The sequence below is a fragment of the Epinephelus lanceolatus genome, chromosome 19, assembly GCF_041903045.1.
Source record: "Epinephelus lanceolatus isolate andai-2023 chromosome 19, ASM4190304v1, whole genome shotgun sequence".
Lineage (NCBI taxonomy): Eukaryota > Metazoa > Chordata > Actinopteri > Perciformes > Serranidae > Epinephelus > Epinephelus lanceolatus.
This window is the reverse complement of record NC_135752.1, coordinates 15,260,589-15,282,635: the sequence shown is the minus strand read 5'-3', so window position 1 is coordinate 15,282,635 and position 22,047 is coordinate 15,260,589. Positions and strand designations below refer to the sequence as shown.

Genomic DNA, 22,047 nt, shown 5'->3' with positions numbered 1-22,047 from the left:
TGGTTTTGGACGACATACTATACTATGACTTTTTCATGATTTTGGACGACATACTGTACTATGACATTTTTCATGAATTTGGACGACATACCATACTATGACTTTTTTTAATGAATTCAGACAACATATTATGCTATGACATTTTTCATGAATTTGGACGACATACTGTACTATGACTTTTTTCATGATTTTGGATGACATACTATACTATGACTTTTTTCATGGTTTTGGACGACATACTATACTATGACTTTTTTTCATGGTTTGGGACGACATACTGATTTTTTCATGATTTTGGATGACATACTATACTATGACTTTTTTTCATGGTTTTGGATGACATACTATACTATGACTTTTTTCATGATTTTGGACGACATACTATAGTATGACTTTTTTCTTGATTTTGGACAACATACTATACTATGACTTTTTTTCATGGTTTTGGACGACATACTATACTATGACTTTTTTCATGATTTTGGATGACATACTATCCTATGACTTTTTTTCATGGTATTGGACGACATACCATACTATAACTTTTGTTAATGAATTCAGACAGCATATTATGCTATGACATTTTTCATGAATTTGGACGACATACTGTACTATGACTTTTTTTCATGATTTTGGACGACATACTATACTATGACTTTTTTCATGATTTTGGATGACATACTATACTATGACTTTTTTTCATGGTTTTGGACGACATACTATAGTATGACTTTTACTATGAAATATCATGAATGTGAAAATTTCTTTTTCTTGTATACTTGGAAGGGGTACAGCCACATTAAATGTCTTCAAATTATTAACAGTAATGTAGTTATTACTGTAATTTTATCGTAACTGGTTTACAATACATTGTAAAATTGTATAATATTTATTTGTTTTTAAACAGCATATTATATAATGTAGATGTATCTTGTGAGGAGTGTATCCTACATGATAAAATAAGCAGACACCACAAAGTGATTTGGGTTTTCTGTTTATGTAAATTGTTCATGTAAAGGATATGTCAGATTCTGACATGTTTGACCCGATCAAAACAGATGAACAGAAGCAGACATCTGCTCTGAGTTTTCATCACCAAATGTTCAGCATTATTTTATACAAAATTGCACATTTCAAAACACAGGTTTTTTGTTGTTGTTGTCAGTTCAGTTGCATGGAATGGGACTGGGGACAGATTTCATATTTTGAAAACAAAATAAAAAAAAGAATCTGACCAACCAAAAATACTGTCAGGAACATGTTACACCATGTTGGAAATCCAGAAGTCTCACACTAGCAGTCATACACAACATTTTACTGATCAAATTAAAAATCTGCAATTAAAACAAACTTCTCTAGCAAAACCAAATTTTCAAGTATAATAACTTACAATCTGAAAATGATCAAACCAAAGAAAAAAATTACCAAAATGGACATTCCCTAATTTACACACTTTCTTTTCAGAAAAGCATTTCATCAAAAGAACTTCTTTGCTGCTGCTTCTTGTTGACTTCTAAAAGACAAAAGGAGAGACACAAAGCATTAGAGTGGTGAAAAGGTAATCAGATATTTTACTTAAGTAAAAGTAGCAATACCAGTGTGTGTAGTTACAAATTAACATCCTGCATTCAAAGTTAATTAAAAGTATAAAACGGTAAGCAACAAAATATACTTGTTCCAAGTACCAAAAGTAAAAACAATCATTTTCCAGAATGACCCATTACAGAATAATATACAGTGTGGAATATCACTGAATTATAATAAGTGATGTGTTCAGGTCACAAAAATGTCTTAGCATAACGTGTCATAAAAAGTAGTAGTAAAAGTAGCAGTAATGGTGCAGTATGCCACAAAAGCTGTAATAATGTCACCAAAAAGTCATAAAACAAACTACATAATATAATACTTAAAAAAATGTCTAGGGAAATGACATAGTATAGGTTGTTATAAAAATCTTTTTAAAAAGCATGGTATGGCATAAAAAAATATAAAGTCACAGTAGTGTATGACATAAAAATATAATTGAAATGTCATGAAAATTCATAAAAAATGTCACAGTATGTCATAACAATGCCATAAAGAAATCGTAGTACAGTATGCCACTAAAAAGTCATAACATAGTATGTGATATTAAATCATAAAGTGTCAATGTATAGTGTGTCATAAAAATCATGAAACTGTCATAGTATGTCATGAAAAGCATAAACCTGTCATAGTATACTATGTCATAAAAATGATGAAACCATCATAGTACAGTATGTCATTAAATTAAAAGAAATGTTATGGTATAGTATGTTGTCAAAATCATGAAAAACAGTCATAGTGAAGTATGACATCCAAAATCATGAAAAAAAGTCATAGTATGTTGTCCAAAATCATCATCAAAAAAAAAAAAAAAAAAGTCATGTTATCCAAAATCATTAAAAAAAATAAAAAAATCATAGTATAGAATGTCGTCGAAAATCATGAAAAAAGTCATGGTAAAGCATGTTTCCAAAACCATGAAACAGTCATAGTATAGTATGTCGTCCAAAAAAAAAATTGAAAAAACGACACAATGTAATATATTGTCCAAAACCATGACTTAAAGTCATGGTAGAGTATGTCACTAAAAAATATGAAAAAAAGTCATAGTATAGTATGTCGTCCAAAACCATGAAAAAAAGTCATAGTATAGCACATCATTCAAATCATGAAAAAAGTCAGAGTATAGCATGTGGTTCAAATTCATGAAAAAAAGTCATTGTATAGCATGTCTTCCAAAGTAATAAAAAAAAAGTCATAGTATAGCATGTCGTCCAAAGTAATAAAAAAAAAGTCATAGTATAGTATGTCGTCCAAAGTCATGAAATAAAACAGTCATAGTATAGTTTGTCATCCAAAACCATAAAACTGTCATGGTATATGTTATAAAAATCATAAAACTGTCATAGTATAGTATGTCATAACAATGCTATAAAAAGTCATAGTACAGTATGTCAGAAATATCATTTTAAAACGTCATAGTATAACATGTGAAAATCATAAAAAATGTCATTAAGTTCTTGTATAGTATGTCATAAAAATGCCATTATAAAGTAATATCATAAAAAGTCTTAGTATTAAAAAAAAATATAAAGCTAGTATGGTTAGTTATAAAAAAAATTAAAGTCATGTTTGAGTATGAAAAAAAAAAAATCATAATGTTGGTGTTGTACTTGGTCTTAACTGTCATTCTATTTGACAGGTGGAGCGGACACAACTATCAATATGCAACCGGATATTAAGATGTGTCTACTTCCCTTCAAAGCTACCTGTGAGTGAAAATGAGCTTTGTGCATGTGCGTCCAGCTCCACAAAGACTGACACATGTAACATAGCATCAGGCATACAAGTCCGACTTATAGAATCTGTATGCTGTTGGCCATTGTTATATTGTTTAGATAAATATATATAGTTTGTATATTTACTGATTTATTTTCACCAATAATTTACAGGATAGCTAAATGTTTGTTTACTTTTGTCCAGCTTTGTTGTTTTTTTATTGTTTTGTTTTTTTTAGCTTTATTTCTATTTCGATAAATACATCAAGTACAACAAATATGTATGTATGCGTTCATATACTTTGCAAATAAAGCTGATGCCGAGTCTGGTGAGAGAGTTGTTAAAATTCTCGAGGACTCTTATTGTCAAATAAAAACAACAATGTCTTACTTGTACATGATGTAGCAGAAGAACAGGACTGACTGGACCACGATGAAGATTGCAAAATGAACAGTCGATAAGCAGGAAGGCATGGGAGGCACCTCAGGGCACTTAAAGGCCTTCTCAGCAGGGTTCTGTGAATGAAAACACACATACACAAAATTCAGTCATGTCTGATCTACTTTCTCAACTGCTTCATAAGAAGTTCGTCTCTCTGATCCATACCTGAGCACTACGCTGAACCAGGTGCTCCACGTCCCTTTTGACCGTGTGCAGATGTTCCTTGATGTCGTTGAAGTGCTGCATGGTCTCGTATGTTCCCATCCCACCTGTGTTACCCTGGTGTTGCACTGAGCCGATCTGTTTCAGCGACTCATAGAAGGAGTTTCTGCAGCAACAAAGAGAAGACACACTGAGTCCCTGCAGAAGCACTGTGCAAAAACATTAATACTGCAACTGCTTCCCCCAAAGGACTGCCAGGAACAATATTTACTGCCACAGCCTTTTAATACCAAATAAATATCTCTGCAACATAGTCCAGACATTTACTTTGACAATGTGACCTGTGTGCTGAGTGAATCCATGTTGGGAAACATGATGTACAGTAAATATGCTGTGTGGTATCATTTATTGACAGTAATACAAATTGTCCGAAATTAATCTTTTAATCCCCATTCACTGGAGGCTACATATTCTCAAAGTTTGAAAAACACAAAATTACCATCTGATAAAAGAGGTCATGATTGCTGAATTAATCCCTTATAAAAACATGTTCTTACAACAGATTACAAGTACAGGAGGTTAAGAAACAGATCACAGAGTGGCGCTAACAGGAATCCAGAGTCTGGTCATGATGCTAAAGATGAAATAAAAAATAGTAAAAAAAATAAAATAATAATTTATCTGCGCATTTTGTTTCTCTTAAATTTTATTTATTAATATCACTTGTGCCATGGGGTGGAGGGTTGTTGTGGGGGGTAGGGCCTGAGAGGGCAGAGAAAGCTGGGCACTGAACTGTTGTTTTGACTGTCTTTGTTTAACTAAATAAAACACCCAAAAAAAAAAAAAAAAAATCAGTCTGCTCTTCACAAAAGTGTTGTAGTACGCGAAATCAGCCTGCTTTTTGAAGGTCAGACTCGACCACATTTTTACTCTGTCTTGTCTCTGTCTTAAGAGGACTCCGAATTTTCACAACAGGTCAAGATCACAACTGCGGGAATATTAAATTGCCTGTACAAAAATAGGAGTGTTGAATAGCTGAATAGAGATGGTTACGTTGGAAAAAGGGAGGAACTCAAAAAAAACAACCTTAAATAAATTCAGTTATTGTGAACTTATTATACGTTTTCTTTGGGAGAGTAGAGTCAAGAAGCTTTGTGTCTTTCCAAACTGAGACCATTGATACCACCCTGTCTGTCAGTTAAATATGAGGCTACAGCCAGTTACCTTATCTTAGCATAAAGACTGTAAACAGGGAAACAGCTAGCTGGCTTTGTCCAAAATTCAGAAAAAAAAAAAAAAAAAAAATCTTAGCCGCACCTCTAACACTCACTAATGAACATGTTAAAAATTATTTAAACATACCAAAAAAAAAGACAATTTGTGGTTTCAGATGATGCAAGTTGACCCGTTCAGAATGATAATCATAATTCATAATCTAAAAAATGAGTGAAAGCCTCCTCAAGTTGGAACAACAACTCGAGAAGTTGATGAAACTTTGGTACATGAGTTGACGTCATATATGCAGAAACTTGGCAGACGGAAATAAATCATTGATGGTAATAATCTCTTAACTGATTCATATATCGCATGCCAACGTTTTGCTTTTATGTATTTTGTAATATGGTATTAGGTTGTAACCGTTAGCTGCTGTCCATGTAGAGTAGATCTAGATATGTTAGAAAAGATGTACTAGTTCAGCAACAAGTCTGGGACAAGATCACTCTGATAACAGTTTGAAGCTTAAATTACAATGTGTTGTTTAAATGATCTGAGCAATAAAATACAATACATCCTCTTTGCAGCATCCATGTTGTTTCCATATAACAACTTAAAGTTCATGAACACAGCAAAGTTGGAAGAAAGACTTCCCAACTCGGGAAACTGAACAATCTGAGGAGCACTTGAATGCAGCAATGCTGCTTTATCCTGCGTCACTGGACCCACTTAGGAAGGTTTATGTGTTTGACTGTCTCTCTTGGAGTCACTATTTGTCCATGCATCATTCACTGTCACGGCTCGCCAGTAATAAAATGTCAAAACTGCAAATCTGTTTCTTCACTTTCAATTTCATCAGCAGATGAAGCACAGTCCAGTGTGTCTCAGAAGAGAATGAAGACGTCTAAGCCTGGATCATATTTCTCAACAAAATGTAATTTCTTAAAGTTGATTACTTACAGGGAGAAAGCAATAAGTTCCCCTTATCATCTTAAACACATCTAAGACGATTACGAAGGAAAAAAGTGACTTGACAAATGAAAGGAATTCCAGCGGCGTAAGTAGAAAGGCCCCGAGGGGAGGATTGTGACAAGAAATCAATTGGAGGTAAGCCATGTTTTGCCTGCGTATGACAGATGTATTTAAAGACTACTAATCTGATAAGGACAAAATGGTGCTAAGATGGTGGCCTTTTCTTGCTCGGCCACATGGCTGAGGTCTGGAGGGGCCGGACAGGGATGACATATAAACAAAATCTAATTTGTTTCAGGAAGAGGGGAAAAACATCTCCCTGGAGAAAGTAAGTGAGCATTTATTAAAGCCTACATCTAATCTTCATCTGCTACAAGTGACCCATTTATGAGCTGAAAGCCCTCCTTGGAGTCTGCCGTGAAGTCCTATCATAAACTCTGTGTTTAAAAGACGGGCCAGGATAAACTGAGAGCTTAATCTATAAAGTAATACAGATCAGTCGCTCACATTAGCACATTAGGAGGAGCAGCTGCAGCCTTTTGACGCCGTCTCAACTTATTTACTGTGTCAATCAGCTTACTCCTGTGCACCTCTGATAATGTGCTTCTTCAATGTGAAGCATTACAGAAACTCCGTCTTTCCCTGCCGTACATACAATATAATTCACTTACAGAAGAGCCGAATTAGCAAATGAGACACATTGTAAGTGAGAGTCTGGGTCCATGTGAGTTATGGGTCAGCAATATAATAAAGAAAATCATGTATGCAAAATCATCTGAGGATGAATGTCCTGTTGGATTTAGGGCATATAAACAGCTTGCTTCTTTTATGATACATGAGACTAAGAGATTAATGTTACATAAAATAAAATCTTTAATATCTTGTGATTCTGATTAAGTCTTAATGCAGATGGTGTGTTCAAATTAAGACGCACAATCAAACTGTGGCCACTGGACAAATGTGACGTCACTATAAATTAACCCACTCTTTGTCTTGATGGTTGGTTTTTAAAGAACACCAGAGTCAAAAAGGCGATGTTGGATAACTCAGAACTCAATTATTGTTATTCATTAAAATCTCCTCACAAATTTAAAAGAAGGGTTCTGAAGAAGACGTTGTTGTTAAATCTGTTGCGTGCTCACAATGACTAAGCCTTCAAGCACCTTACAGAAGCATCAGAACCAAGCACTAAACATCAAAATATTACAATCTGAACACCTAATCAGGCTTACTTACTATAAGTACCAAAATCAAACAGTCATGGAAGGCACACCATCACAAAATCTCTTAAGCTGTATTATGTGAGCATTAACAGCCTGTTCATGCTGTCATCTGAGAGTGGTGAAGACAACATTTCTATCACCGAAGAAGAAGAAAAGTTTACAGCTGGATATTACCACACCTATCATGCTGTGTGTCCTAGCAACACAGAATTCTTATTAATTGGGAGATGGTATCTTTTAAAGGGGCCTTTTTATGCTTTTCTGTATATTGTTGGAATATGGTGGCCCGGGGGTGCAGTGGTTAGCACCACTGCCTCACAGAAAGAGTATTCCAGGTTTAAATCCACCAGCCAGCTGGGGCCCTCGTATGTGGAGTATCTACGTTCTCCTCGTGTCAGTGTGGGTTTTCTCCCACAGACCAAAGACATGCAGGTTAATTAGTGACTATAAATCACCCGTAGGTGTTGACGTGTGTGTGAATGGTTGTCTGTCTCTATGTGTTAGCCTTGTGATAGTCTAGCGACCTGTCCAGGGTGTACCCCACCTCTCGCCCGCTGTCAGGCTCCAGCCCCCGATGACCCTCGACAGGATAAGCGGTTACGGATGATAAATGAATGAATGAATGTCGGATGTTCATATTAAAAAAGTTTCATATGAGGTAAACGTACGTAAAAAAAATAATCCCTGTGAGCAAAAACGTCAGGCTTCAGACCGTTCTGAATACTGTTTCCAATTGTTCTTTGTACTTAGGCTACAATATGATGTCATAGTGTGCCAGATTTCTTTATATTGTCTTCTGCTCCAGGCACGATACTGCAAGTGTTTACATCACGTAGCCTTCACTGCTACATGTAGCTACATGCTAATGTCAGGGAAACATGTATGCTTCGTTGCTGACATTGTAAATTTCTTCCTGATTTCAGATCATATTCTGATCATATTAGAAGCTTTTAGATGTAATATTTGACAGTAGGAAGTGCCGCTATTCTCCGTTCCAGTCGATTCCCCGGCTACAATATGGACGCATAAAGAGAACTGGATACAGCATTAGAGGCAGGGTCCCCTTCATTCCTATAAAAAGTTGCTCAGTGGCCCATGAAGCCGAAAAAGTATGACTGCTAGTATAAAATTAACTGAGTGCTTCCAAACCGTGTGGCCCACAGAGCGAACGCACTAGGATCTTCAACTGTCCGAGCCAGCTTTCCCTTTAGTGCTCTGCTAACTTGAATGACGATACAATGATTTAGTCTTGTGGCTCTTCTGGACGCTCGAAATATTATTGGACGGAATGGATCAAATCCTGATAGTAAAACTAGTCATAAAAAATGCATCCACTGATTAACAGACGTCTCTTTGGCCATGTAAGTTAATGGGAAAAAGTCTTTTTGGAGTCACAGGGCACCAAGTAACAGATGTAATTCCACTGTTTGGCCACAACAAAAATTGGGTTCAAAGCCTGGCACACTTCCTGGGGGCCGCAGGCTACAATGAGGGTGCAGAGGTGCCATGATACAGAAGACATGGAAACGCTGACCTATCAGATCAAACTGGGCTTAAAGAGACAGGCACTAAAATGGAGCATTTCAGACAGAAGGTGAATACAGGTGTTCCAGCACAGACAATATGAGGAAATAAAGTGTTTTTTGAACAATAAATGTAACATGAAAACCTGTTCCAGTAGAAACCTTAAATGGGCGACAGTAGCTCAGTCCATAGGGACTTGGGTCAGGAACTGGAGGGTTGCCAGCTCAAGTCCCCATCTAGACCAAATATGGAGTGTGGACTGGTAGCTGAGGGGCCAGTTCACCTCCTGGGCAATTGCTCGGGGCACCTGTACATGGGCAGCCCCCTCGCTCTGGCATCTCTCCGTTTAATAAATGTAAAAGATCCTGTTTGTGCATGTGTGTATTTCGGGCCTGTGTGATAACAAAGTGAAAAAAATTGATTTCTTCTCAGGGATTAATAAAGTATATCTTCTTAAATACAAGTATGAACCTGAAAATGAGTATAAATAAGTCCCCTTAAAAAATGAGTCGCCTTCTCCTTCCTGGCCACAATTTTTAGGCTGTTAATAAACTGTCTGAGAATACATCCGAGCGTCTGCAAAGAAGTCCAGTGTAGTCCTGGTTTTCAGCTGAGATCAAGGCAGTGTGATGATTATCTCATTTAGTGCTGAGGCCTATGGCGTGTGTGCACGTGCATGTGACTGATCGTCACTGCAGCTGGATTATCAGGCTGGCAGACACCTGTGATGTCGCAGCCACTGCATCCTGAGATTAAATATGATTTGAGGGATTTAACCACCAGGATTTCCCTTGTTTTTCTGGAGTATCACAGATCTCTCTTTATGTCTGTTGCAAAAACAACAGCTAGTTTTTGAGACTGACAAAACGTCAACAACAATGACACTGTTGTTACTTACCTCAGCTCATTCAGATTTTTAAGGACCTCATGCTGGTTGGCTAGGACTGAGCCCAACTGTTGTTGACCTGTAGCATCCAGCTACAAGACAAATACAACATAAAGGTCTGAAGGTTAAACACTCCAGTGTTGACGTTTGATAAAGCTGTCATAAAAAAAGTTTTATTAGTTTTGATAACCTGTCATAAAAACAGCAGGAGTACACAGACATGACACTGAAGTAAATGCTTTATGTTGATGATTTGTTTGAGCAAGTCAGCGGTGGGCTCTTATGATTCCAGTACATTTTGACAAATCAACAAAATGACTGGAAATTAATCAAAGCCTTGTAGAAAGAAAACCACTGACTATTAATGAGATCACTACATCTGTGAAAAGTTAAATGCTTTATAAATCCTGCACTCATTGCTGTGTGCATCTGCTGTAAACACATCTCTTGGCAATGACACGCTCACCTGTCCCGACTCAGCATTCGTCCCCTTCTTGGCGACCTCATCAGTGATAACAGAGACATATCGGCGCTGCTCGTCCAGGATCATAGCGAGTTGCCGGTGGAGCTGTTTGATCTCCAGGTGGATCCGGTTCTGGCCTTCAAACACCTGACGGATCTCCCGGTCATTCACGCTCTCGTACAAGTCCTCAACTGCAGAGGATATAAAGAAACAATTAATGAAATCAAAACTTTCATGAGGTATTTTGTTTGGGCATACAGATGTGTCTTTGAATAAATACAATTTAACGTGGTTTGTTCAGATTATATAACAGTAAAATATAAAATAAAAAAATGTCATGGTTCTCTTAATGGTCAGTTTTGGTTTTAGAAAACTAACTTGGCTCTCCCTGGACGTCTGGGTGCTCTTTCTGAAACTCCTCTTTCTTTTTGTCGAGCTCTTGCTGGAAGTTCTGAAATTCCTCCTGGTACTTGTCCTTCTCTTCTTTAGGAATCTCAGACTCAGGTGGGGGCTTCAGTGGGAGAGACAAAAAAAAAAAAAGAAAAACCCTCTCTGAACTCAATAGAGGCCGTGCTCAGGCTATGTGGTGCACATGCATGCATGCGCACATAGAGACACACAGCTACAGGGAAGTGAACTGCACACACAGGATTGTGAAAAGTATGAGGAGCTCTAGGAAAATGGAGTTACCGGCTGCTGGCCTGGCTCTGTGAGTCTGAACAGCAAGAAGGACAAAACATCGTGGTCGTCTGAGGGAGGAGAGAAAGAAAAAGAAAATTACAACAGACAAACATACTTTCAACTATAGCAGCCCTTTACATTACTGCATAACAAGGTAATAAGGAGGTAAGATGAGGAGAGAGACGGGCATGACTTAAAAGTTAACAGTCCTACTGGGAAGGTTACTGTGAAATAACCTCAAATCAGTTTTTGTCTCCACCCCTGATGATATATGAAAAATAATTTTGCATTTCTGCTCAGTCACTTAAACTAGACTGCTTTCTGATTGGTTAAAGAGGGACAGTAGAGTTTTAGTTAGAGGACAACAGAGAAACTCACAACTTTAAAGGGACAGTTCACCCCAAATATTTATCAGTCTAGATTGTTTTGGTGTGAGTTGCTGAGTGGTGAAAATATCAACTGTAGAGATGTCTGCCTTCCATCAAATATAATGGAACAAGATGGCACTTGGCTTGTGGTGCTCAAAGCAGACCATGTTGTGAGCAGTTTCATGTAGGAACTACTTTCTTTCTACCGAACTACAACCACCAACAGTATCACAGCACAGAAGGAAGTGTGCATCTACTGCTAGCTCACCTAGCAACACTGAGTTAGCTAATGTAACAGCTGAACCAAAGAAGACATTTTGTTTTAACATTAATGTTTACATCTCGTGCAGTCAAGAACAAGAGCCTCTTGTCCATGAGTAGATGCACACTTCCTTCTGCACTGTGATATGGTTGGTGGGTGTAGTTCAGTAGAAAGAAAAAAAGTTCCTACATGAAACTGCTCACAACAAGGTCTGTGGATTATCTTGAGTAACTGGGTCATGATTTCTGGAAAGAGACATTGCTGTTGAGTTTTTCAGATTTTTTTTGGGTACTTTGAGCACCACAAGCTGAGTGCCATCTAGTTCCATTATATTATGTTCCATTATATTGGAGAGAAGGTAGACATCTGTACAGCTGATGGCTCCAACACTCTGCAATTCACTGTCCCTTTAAAGGTTTTTAAAATATAAAATATTATAATAATAATAACAACAATAATAATAATAATACCTGCTAAACCTCCAGTGGCAGCTGAAATGCCAAAGAAGCCTTCGCTGGGAATGATCATGTTGTCTACCTTTGTGCAGAACTCAAAGTCCTCTTTGTCTGGAGTGAAACCATTGTTGATCATCACCTGAGGAGGAACATGAACAAGTGATGCAGCTAAACTAAAAACCACTGACTGTGCTGATCATCAGACATGATGTGTTTTATGACATCAGTGACATGATGTTGTTAATGAGGTAGAAGCGTATTTTTCTCTTCATATACAGTTTCATATATGCAGGTAATAATTTGTGTTTATTAATGTTTCTCCTACCGTCAGCGTCTTCTTGTAGTACGTTATTTTGGCTCTGACAGGATAGGGTTTGTTGCGGAAGTCTCGTAAACATGTGCCGAGAGCTTGTGTGGTGCCGTCACTGGATCAAAACAACAAAAAATATAACCATTACATTCATCTATACACAGTTCTGCGCTCCACATGAACACTACACATGAGCAGGGAAAATACAGTGTGATTAGAGCTTATTAAATAAGTGAATAACATTAATGCCCATGTATGTTTTTGTAAACACTTGTTGTGGTCCAGTAAACAGTGTGAAATTCTAAGACAGACTGAAATGGCATTGAAAAAGTGATTTAAAGCTTTCACCGGCCCGCAGAGATTAGGAAAGAGGATTATTTACTTTCCAAGCAAATATAATCATATTTCCTAATCTCCTTTAAGTTGTTAAAATTTGAGTTGGTGATGACATCAGAGCAAAGCAAAAGAAATGTTTACTTACTTCTGATGGTCATAAATAAGGTTTCCATTGTTTCCCACAATAACTATGGCAGGGTTATTTTTCTGGAATAAAGATGGAAGAAAACAAGGAAACACATTAATCCTATTTTTCATCTGAAGCCCAGAGGTGGCTCTGATTTTAGGTAATCTCATTCACAAATGTCAATCCCATACCTGAAATAAATATTGTTTTATAATATTATAATATTTGTTTTTATATGAGAGTGATCCATTTATCTACTTGTAAAACATATAGATAAAAGAACAAACATGTAAAACTATTTAAATTAACACAAACATTTAAACAAATTAAAACCTCACAGGTTTCAACAAAAGAGAAAGGAAGACATGTATATATGTTTTCACGTTTTTTAACCACCAAAATGACCCAAAACTAATAGGTATGATGCTGACCACTGCTGGAAACATACAATCATTGATAGTTATGTCTAATCAATATACACCAACCTTCCCGTCGTTGTCAAAAGAGTCAAAGAAGATTCCAACTCCATTCCACTGGTCGGCAGCACCGTACACTGGACCGTCGAGGCCTTGTGATGTAGTGAACCACACAGCCTGGTAGACAAAGACAATGTGGTACAAATATTAGTTTGTTGTAGCATCCTTTACAACATTTTGTGATTGTTTTTTGATTTGCCTCTTTGGTTTCTCTCCTGTCGAAAAAGTTAGGTCAGGTCAACAGTTATAACACGGCTGTGAATGGATTTGCAGTCATCAATGTTGTCCAGGTGTGTTTTAACTATATCTACAGCAAAACAATGTCATAAAATGCACTTTAAATCCTCAAACTATATGTGGCACAAATCAATTCTTGTGTATGCACCCATGTGATGGGGTTGATACCATATTATATTGATTCTTTAGACAATATGACAGGATATTTGCCGATATCACAGAGTCTGCCATCATATGCTTTTGATTTGTATGGATTCAGGGGCCTTCAATCGATAGGAGATGACGGCAGTAAATATCTTCAAGTATTTTCTTGACTGTTTGCCTTTGTCTGCCTGGTGTCAGGCTACTAGTACTGTCTGAACGTTTAAAAAAGAGAAGTAGTGACGCAGACATACCAATACAGAGTATGAGACTGATGTGTTGCACAGAGTTGAGAGTTCATAGCTATTGCTAATTTTCAACAACTACATGTACACCTAAAATGTTATAAAAAAATGTACAGTTTTAAACATCATCATGCTGTTCACAACAGTTCTTGTGTCAGGTACGGAAACCAAGCGGCAACCTCCAGAGCTAAAAAATGAAGCAAACATCTGAGTGCCAAAAACTGCAGTTTCTCGCATGGCCACTTGAGGCTGGCTTCAGAAGCGAGTGAATCCCCATATTCCCCCGTTTTCATGCCCAACTTTACAGCAGAAATGTTTACAGCCTGGAACAAGAAAACAATTTTGGTCCATATAGCTAATTTAAAGCCTCAGTGTGTAAAAATGGTGAGTAACAGTGACATCAGCGGTCAAATTCTAGATTGCAGGCCTCACTCGCGCTCACTCGCTCACCCCTCCCGTCAGGTAAGTGACGGTGGCCTCGTAGGACAGAAAGCCTTACGCAGACAGAGATGGCATCATCCATGAGTTTTTCAAGTTTTTCAAGAGCAGGCCTATCTAGCGATGAGGTGAATATTTATTTAGGAATCTAAACCATGTTATGATATTGTAGCGACCCTGCAGTAAATGTTCTGTTATAATGTCAATGTTCTGTGAGTTAATGGCATGTTTGGGATTGAATGAGTATAGGCAGGGGTGCGGGGTGCGAGTGTGACGGGGATGAGAGCTGTGTGAGTGCGCGTGCTGGTGTGTGTATGAGCGAGCTGGAGGAGAGAGCAGTAGTGATGGTGTGATGAAGCCCCGTGAATGTGTCGAATCTTTCAGGCGGATTGCTTCGCCAAAAGGCCGATCACACAAAGCCCCGTTTAACAGCTCATTTAGGAGTACTGACATCTGCTGGTCATTTGATGTACAGCAGTCCTACTGTGATATTACATGTGGGCTACATGTCAGTGGATCTGGCATACACATAATGATGCTTAATGATGATGATTATGTCAGAATCCCCCTATGAAGTATTGTAAAGCCAGATGAAATGAATCTATCCTGAACGTGGTGTATCAATAAAGTGCATACACACACACACATACAGTACAGGCCAAAAGTTTGGACACACCTTCTCATTCAATGCGTTTTCTTTATTTTCATGACTATTTACATTGTAGATTCTCACTGAAGGCATCAAAACTATGAATGAACACATGTGGAGTTATGTACTTAACAAAAAAAGGTGAAATAACTGAAAACATGTTTTATATTCTAGTTTCTTCAAAATAGCCACCCTTTGCTCTGATTACTGCTTTGCACACTCTTGGCATTCTCTCCATGAGCTTCAAGAGGTAGTCACCTGAAATGGTTTCCACTTCACAGGTGTGCCTTATCAGGGTTAATTAGTGGAATTTCTTGCTTTATCAATGGGGTTGGGACCATCAGTTGTGTTGTGCAGAAGTCAGGTTAATACACAGCCGACAGCCCTATTGGACAACTGTTAAAATTCATATTATGGCAAGAACCAATCAGCTAACTAAAGAAAAACGAGTGGCCATCATTACTTTAAGAAATGAAGGTCAGTCAGTCCGGAAAATTGCAAAAACTTTAAATGTGTCCCCAAGTGGAGTCGCAAAAACCATCAAGCGCTACAACCAAACTGGCACACATGAGGACCGACCCAGGAAAGGAAGACCAAGAGTCACCTCTGCTTCTGAAGATAAGTTCATCCGAGTCACCAGCCTCAGAAATCGCAAGTTAACAGCAGCTCAGATCCGAGACCAGATGAATGCCACACAGAGTTCTAGCAGCAGACCCATCTCTAGAACAACTGTTAAGAGGAGACTGCACCAATCAGGCCTTCATGGTCAAATAGCTGCTAGGAAACCACTGCTAAGGAGAGGCAACAAGCAGAAGAGATTTGTTTGGGCCAAGAAACACAAGGAATGGACATTAGACCAGTGGAAATCTGTGCTTTGGTCTGATGAGTCCAAATTTGAGATCTTTGGTTCCAACCGCTGTGTCTTTGTGAGACGCAGAAAAGGTGAACGGATGGATTCCACATGCCTGGTTCCCACTGTGAAGCATGGAGGAGGAGGTGTGATGGTGTGGGGGTGTTTTGCTGGTGACACTGTTGGGGATTTATTCAAAATTGAAGGCACACTGAACCAGCATGGCTACCACAGCATCCTGCAGCGACATGCCATCCCATCCGGTTTGCGTTTAGTTGGACGATCATTTATTTTTCAACAGGACAATGACCCCAAACACACCTCCAGGCTGTGTAAGGGCTATTTGACCAAGAAGGAGAGTGATGGAGTGCTGCGGCAGATGACCTGGCCTCCACAGTCACCGGACCTGAACCCAATCCAGATGGTTTGGGGTGAGCTGGACCGCAGAGTGAAGGCAAAGGGGCCAACAAGTGCTAAACACCTCTGGGAACTGTTGGAAAACCATTTCAGGTGACTACCTCTTGAAGCTCATGGAGAGAATGCCAAGAGTGTGCAAAGCAGTAATCAGAGCAAAGGGTGGCTATTTTGAAGAAACTAAAATATAAAACATGTTTTCAGTTATTTCACCTTTTTTTGTTAAGTACATAACTCCACATGTGTTCATTCATAGTTTTGATGCCTTCAGTGAGAATCTACAATGTAAATAGTCATGAAAATAAAGAAAATGCATTGAATGAGAAGGTGTGTCCAAACTTTTGGCCTGTACTGTATATGTATATATACATATATATATGTGTGTGTCCACACAAGGTTAGAGTGCTTGTGTGACTGGGTCACTCAATCCTCTGCACTTAACGATCTTCAGAATCACCTCAGATCACGCAAAACACTTTATGTATTTCCCGACTCGAATCACACAACGAGGCAGTCACGTGATTCCAGAGAAACGGGGCCTCGTTTGTTTTTGGTCACGTGATATCCTGAAAAACGATACAGGCTTCGACACGAGCTTCATTTGGACACGCCCCCTTTGCTCGACACAGGCCTCGGGACTGCAGTATCAGCTGTAACATCACTAGAGAGCAGGAGTGCACAGTTGGAGTTACAGCTAAATTCTTGTTTGTTAGTTGTTCTGGCGTAGTTACGGCCAACAGTAACCTGTACTGTTCAGTAATAAACGGTGGTTTGCCGAATAACTGCGTCATCCTTTCCACACGACCTGGCGGACCCTACAATATGTTATAGCTTACCAGTGAGATATAGGTTATCTGTGAGATATAATATTATGTTAGGAGTGTTTTATTTGTAATTGTTTTGGTAACACAAGCAAACACTAGCACAGTAATGTTAAAATAACACGTTTTATGTGATAGTCACGGCACAGTGCGGAAAATATAGGTTGGTACAATTATAATATATGCGTTTCCAGAGTGTTCTTCCACAGGAGTTTTTTCCACCTGGAATAAGCAACGCCGATATTCACTCGCGTTTTGTCCATGTGTGTGGTCCTCCATTTAAAGTGCAACAGAATCATAAAAGTACAAAGCAGGTTCACGCAGAAGCGCCCCGGATTGAGCTTTACCTTCTCTGTCTCCAGTGACGGCAAGTTCTAGATAAACGCGAAAGGCGAAGCGCGTGTATCCCTTTCGGCCACTGTATTCAAATATGGCGACGCAAGAGGGCAGCCTCCAGCATACCGCACCCTGCCTGTGTATATATAGAGAAATCATTCTAAGCCTATGAGAAAGCTTCCATTTGTATGTGTATTGCATTACACTTCAGTAAATATATATTTATGAAAGCAATAGTTGATATTTGATATTAAGGCCTAGTCCACACGAGCACGGGTATTTTTAAAACCGAACTTTTTTGGCCTCCAGTTTTTAAAAAAATCTGCGTCCATACGAGTGGTGTAATAAAAATACCTCCGTCCACATGACACCGCAAATTCCACTATCAAGCAATGTAATACGCCAAAGCAGTAGGTGGCAATATAACTCCTAACTGTAAGGCCATTGTAGCCAATCAGAAGGCAGTAAAACGTCATTAGCGGAAAAACAACAACAAGCGTACTATTCTGCAGCAGGAGCAGTCTCCGTAATAGCACACTCTTGCACCTCTGTTGCTGGATGTGGTTGAGTAGCGTTAGTTGTATGATACAGCCACAAAGTGCTGATATGCTGCTAAATAGCAGCAGTATTTTGTTTAGGTCCATCCTCAAATCGTCTCTCGCACACACTGGATTGGGTAATAACACAGCTGTTTTCTGTTTACATCGCACACTGTGACGTCATACAATGGAGACGAGACAAAATAACTGCGGTTATCCTGTCCACATGTGACTGCTGACAGCGGACTTTTCCAAAAAGTTCATCCGGTTACAAATAACTCCGGTTACAGGGGCCCAAAACTGCGGGTACGTGTGGATGAAAGGCCAAACCGTGAGCAAAGAGTCATGGTTTTATAAATACCCGCGTTGGTGTGGACAGCCCCTCAGATTCATGAAAACTTTACAGGGGGAGAATTCTGATATAACTCACCCTTTAAATTCTACAAAGTCTTAACGTTACGCTTAATTAAGGGCAGGCCACTCTGAGTGAAAGGATGTCTCTCGTCCATATATGGTCACTTCTGGCCCCCCAAAAAACCAAGATGACAACTGTCGAAATGCCAAACTCAAGGCTTCAAAACGGGACTCCACAAACCAAAAGAAGATGTCAAGGTAGCTACATCCATTATACAGACTATGATGGAAACGCTTGTCATTTAACCTTGTGGACATGTCACACCTCATTAAACAGGATGTGCACCTTTACTTTAAAGTTTCTCCATAATGGTCAAACATAGTCTGATAAGTAACATTTTATTTATCTGTTGTGACAGGACAGGAGTAAGTAAATTTTCAGTTCTCATTACAGGTTATCTTTATTTCTCACATCAGCATGGTCAACATGTAGTGAGGTTCTGTGTGTTCATCAATTATGAGGTTAGATATCACTGCATGTTTGGTTGTGGATTAAGTGTAAGTTTAAGTGTCTGTAACAATACTTCCTGAGTTTGGAGAATATTAGCATGTTTCAACCTATTTTTCATTCATTGCTCTGCCTGAGGAAAACATGTTGTTAGTCTAAAGTAAGACAGGTTTACTAATTAAGATAAGGAAATCTGACTAAAGCACAAGTAAGTCAGAATGTGACCAATATCAACTTTAGTTAAAGATACAGACACAGCTACAGAAGCTACAAACACATTTTGTTTGGTGTTCAATAAGTATTGAGGTTTAATACCCAGCCGTAGCATAGATGCATAGAGTAGTAATAGTGCGCTCTCTGGCAGGGCAAACTGTTCTGGACTTACCGTATATTAATTATAAACAAAACTTAAGTAACAATTGCGATTGGAAGTCCATTATTCAATTGTATGGCGTGGTACGCTCCCTAAAAGAAGACTGGTTTGCCTCATTAACCAACACAGAAGTTTTACCCTTCCTTACCAAACCGTCTGCTCCCATTCGACCTCTTCCTGATACTCTGAAGGTCACCTCGGCCTCCCAGTGCTCGAAGCTGACTTTGTTTTTCGTCCACACACTGCCTCTCTGACTCCTGAGGGATGGCGTAATGCGCACCTGGTCTGCACTAGGGATAGCATCTGGGATAGAAAGGAGAGAATATGCAAAAATTTAGAGTGCCATAACTAATTCATAATTTCAAAATTCAACAACATATGCTATGTTTTATAAGAAAAAAATTGAACAAAGAAGTAGTCATTTTCTGTGTGTTTCCTTCTTCTACTAAAGCTAATATGAAAAAGCTAATGCCAGCTAACATGTCATACTGTTATCCCAAGCCAGCATTATCAGGGTGTGCCTACTCTTTAATCTTTTAACTGCCTCAGGACCTGATTCTCATATTGGAGAATACCTTCCTTAGATCTGTCAGTGCAACCTAAGTTCGCTCTGAGTCACATAAACGTGTGTACTTGTGCTGAAACAAGAATCAAATCAGCAGTGATCTTGATAATTAATTATTAATATATTTGTATCACTTGCTGCTTTTCTGACAGACAAAACAAGTAATATGAAGACATGTACTGTAGGGCTTTAGAAACTTTTTTTGTCTCAGTTTTTGAACATTTTACAAACTAAACAATAGTTAACTCAATATTAGATTATCTGTTTAAGTCAAATCCCAAAACATTACCAAGTTATGGCTTCTCAATTGTGAGGATTTGCGGCTTTTCTTTGTCTCATGTGACAGTAAGCTATATAAAGTTTTGTACTGTTGGTTGGACAAACATTTTGGGCATCCTGATGTAATCAAAACCTCCCTGGTCTTTTTTATGCCAGCCCACATCTCTCTCTCTCTCTCTCCTTGTTCCACTCATTATGGAGGTGTTTCTTCTCTGTCAAACATGGCAGAGAAAGTATCCCCAAAAGACACTTTATGGTGTCATATTTGACATATTTGGGAAAATGTGACTAAAATATTAACCAGCACCAAATTAATAGTCTATAGCTACAGCCCCCTGAGTCAATGCTGATTTAAAGGGAATGCAGTGTAATCTCATGCTGCTGCTTATTGAATGCTCATATCAGCAACTGGCAGCTCACTGTGTGATGCAAGAATCCAAAGGCCCATTTGTGCAGGAGGAAAGTTCAACACTTGACTGGCATGTGTCTGCACAGACTCTCGCAGACAGTCACGGCCTGTAACATGCTGTATTTAATAAGCCAAGTCTTTACATGGCTGAATATAAGCCTGACATAAAGCTACACTGCTAACATGTGTGGACTGTCTGGTGCAGTTTTGAATAGGTGAAGCAAGCAGCTGTCATTTCCCAACATCCTGAGCGGAAACGCGTCGGTTACAAACCGCAAACTGAGCTGTCCTCGTGCCATCTTCATATGTGAGTGTTTCAGGTTTAAGCAGCAGCTCTGTGATGCTGACAGCTGGACACAAACTTACTTCCAGTGTGGATCCAAAACGGGATACTGCCGTCGGTCTGGGACAGGTGCGGTCCTTTGAAGCTGTATTTGTACTCGAAGCGGCGGTGAGGAGGCTCCTCTGACGTCGAGGCACCGGCGGCAATGTCGGCGACACTGCGGTGAAATATTAACGTTGTGAGAAAAGTTAATATCAACACATGAGCGTTGGCAGCCGGGCGCTGTGCTATGGACACCGCCATGTTTCTGTATCACTGCTGACGTAGCGCTGAGACCACGAGCATGACGGGATGCCTGTAGGGCCAACAGGGCGCTTTCTGATTGGTCCGTGATTTTGGTGGTTTTCCTCTTCTTCTCCTGTTTTTTTTTTTTTTTTTTTTTTTAAGAGTACAGCTGAGGTCGTCAAGAGGGGCCTCCTGTACTTAAGTCACGTTGTCTGCAAAATAATATTTTATTTATTTCTGCAAAATAAAATAAAATATACAGACATCACGTATTTTCCTTATTTAACAGTTTTTACTTTTTAGCACCCCCTACCAAAAAAAAAAAAAAACACCACCAAAAACAACAGCAGAACAATCTGTATTTGCACTGGTATCTGTACATATATTTATCTTCAACTGCAATTTATATTATCCATATCAAAGTATTCATTACTCCTGCACTGCTCTCACTTTAATTTAATCACCTTAAACTGCAAAACCTAGACAACCATTCACTACTATGTGTTTTTTATTCCTTTGTTTTTATTCTTACACTTATATTCTCTTTCCCTTTGTGTATCTGTGTTTTTGTATACATTGTGTAATAAGCTACCGGGTGCCCTAATTTCCCTCTGGATTATCTATCTATCTATCTATACATTTGAATTTTTACACAAAAGGAATTTGTTTTGGTGTGTTGGTGCCAAGAGGCAACCTCCAGGGCTGACAAGTGAAGCCATTGCCAACGTGCCAAAAACTGCAATTCATCGACTGGCCACTTGAGGCTGGCTCCAAAACAGAGCAAATCCCCATAGACTCCCATGTTAAAATGCCTGACTTTACAGCTAAAATAAACATGTTAACAGCCTGGTGCAAAAAACGTTTTTGATATTTATGACTCATTTCATCATTCATGACAACTGTAGTGGGAGTGATTTTTTTCATACATATATATATATATATATATATATATATATATATATATATATATACATAATGATCCCGTTTGAATGTTATTAAAACTTAAAGTTCTGCATTATTAAGGGCGCTGCCATTTTGACTGACAGGCTGTCAGCTAGGCCTCACTGAAAGCCACTTGCCGTGTTGTGAGGTGCTAGATCATGCTGGCCGGAGCCTT

General features: G+C 38.7%; 1 protein-coding gene across 1 annotated transcript; it reads right to left on the bottom strand.

The window, feature by feature from the left end:
* Positions 1 to 981: 981 nt before the first annotated feature.
* On the bottom strand, positions 982 to 20,989 carry lman1 (lectin, mannose-binding, 1). Its single transcript, XM_033647390.2, has 13 exons — positions 20,729 to 20,989; positions 19,258 to 19,412; positions 13,214 to 13,321; positions 12,747 to 12,808; positions 12,281 to 12,380; positions 11,971 to 12,094; positions 10,880 to 10,938; positions 10,568 to 10,700; positions 10,193 to 10,380; positions 9,739 to 9,818; positions 3,910 to 4,072; positions 3,694 to 3,818; positions 982 to 1,513 (listed from the first exon to the last, which is right to left on the bottom strand). The coding sequence occupies exons 1-13, from the start codon at positions 20,946 to 20,948 to the stop codon at positions 1,477 to 1,479; spliced, it is 1,554 nt and encodes a 517-aa protein (XP_033503281.2). The 5' UTR covers positions 20,949 to 20,989; the 3' UTR covers positions 982 to 1,476.
* Positions 20,990 to 22,047: the final 1,058 nt, after the last annotated feature.

Excerpts from the sequence above, each read along its gene's own strand:
- lman1 (XM_033647390.2), bottom strand. The coding sequence starts at position 20,948 with ATGGCGGTGTCCATAGCACAGCGCCCGGCTGCCAACGCTCATGTGTTG. Across the intron at positions 13,322-19,257 it reads GAATGGGAGCAGACGGTTTG|GCTGTGTGGTTCACTACATC; the intron begins GTAAGGAAGGGT and ends TTTGTCTACCAG. Across the intron at positions 12,095-12,280 it reads ACTACAAGAAGACGCTGACG|GTGATGATCAACAATGGTTT; the intron begins GTAGGAGAAACA and ends GTTCCTCCTCAG.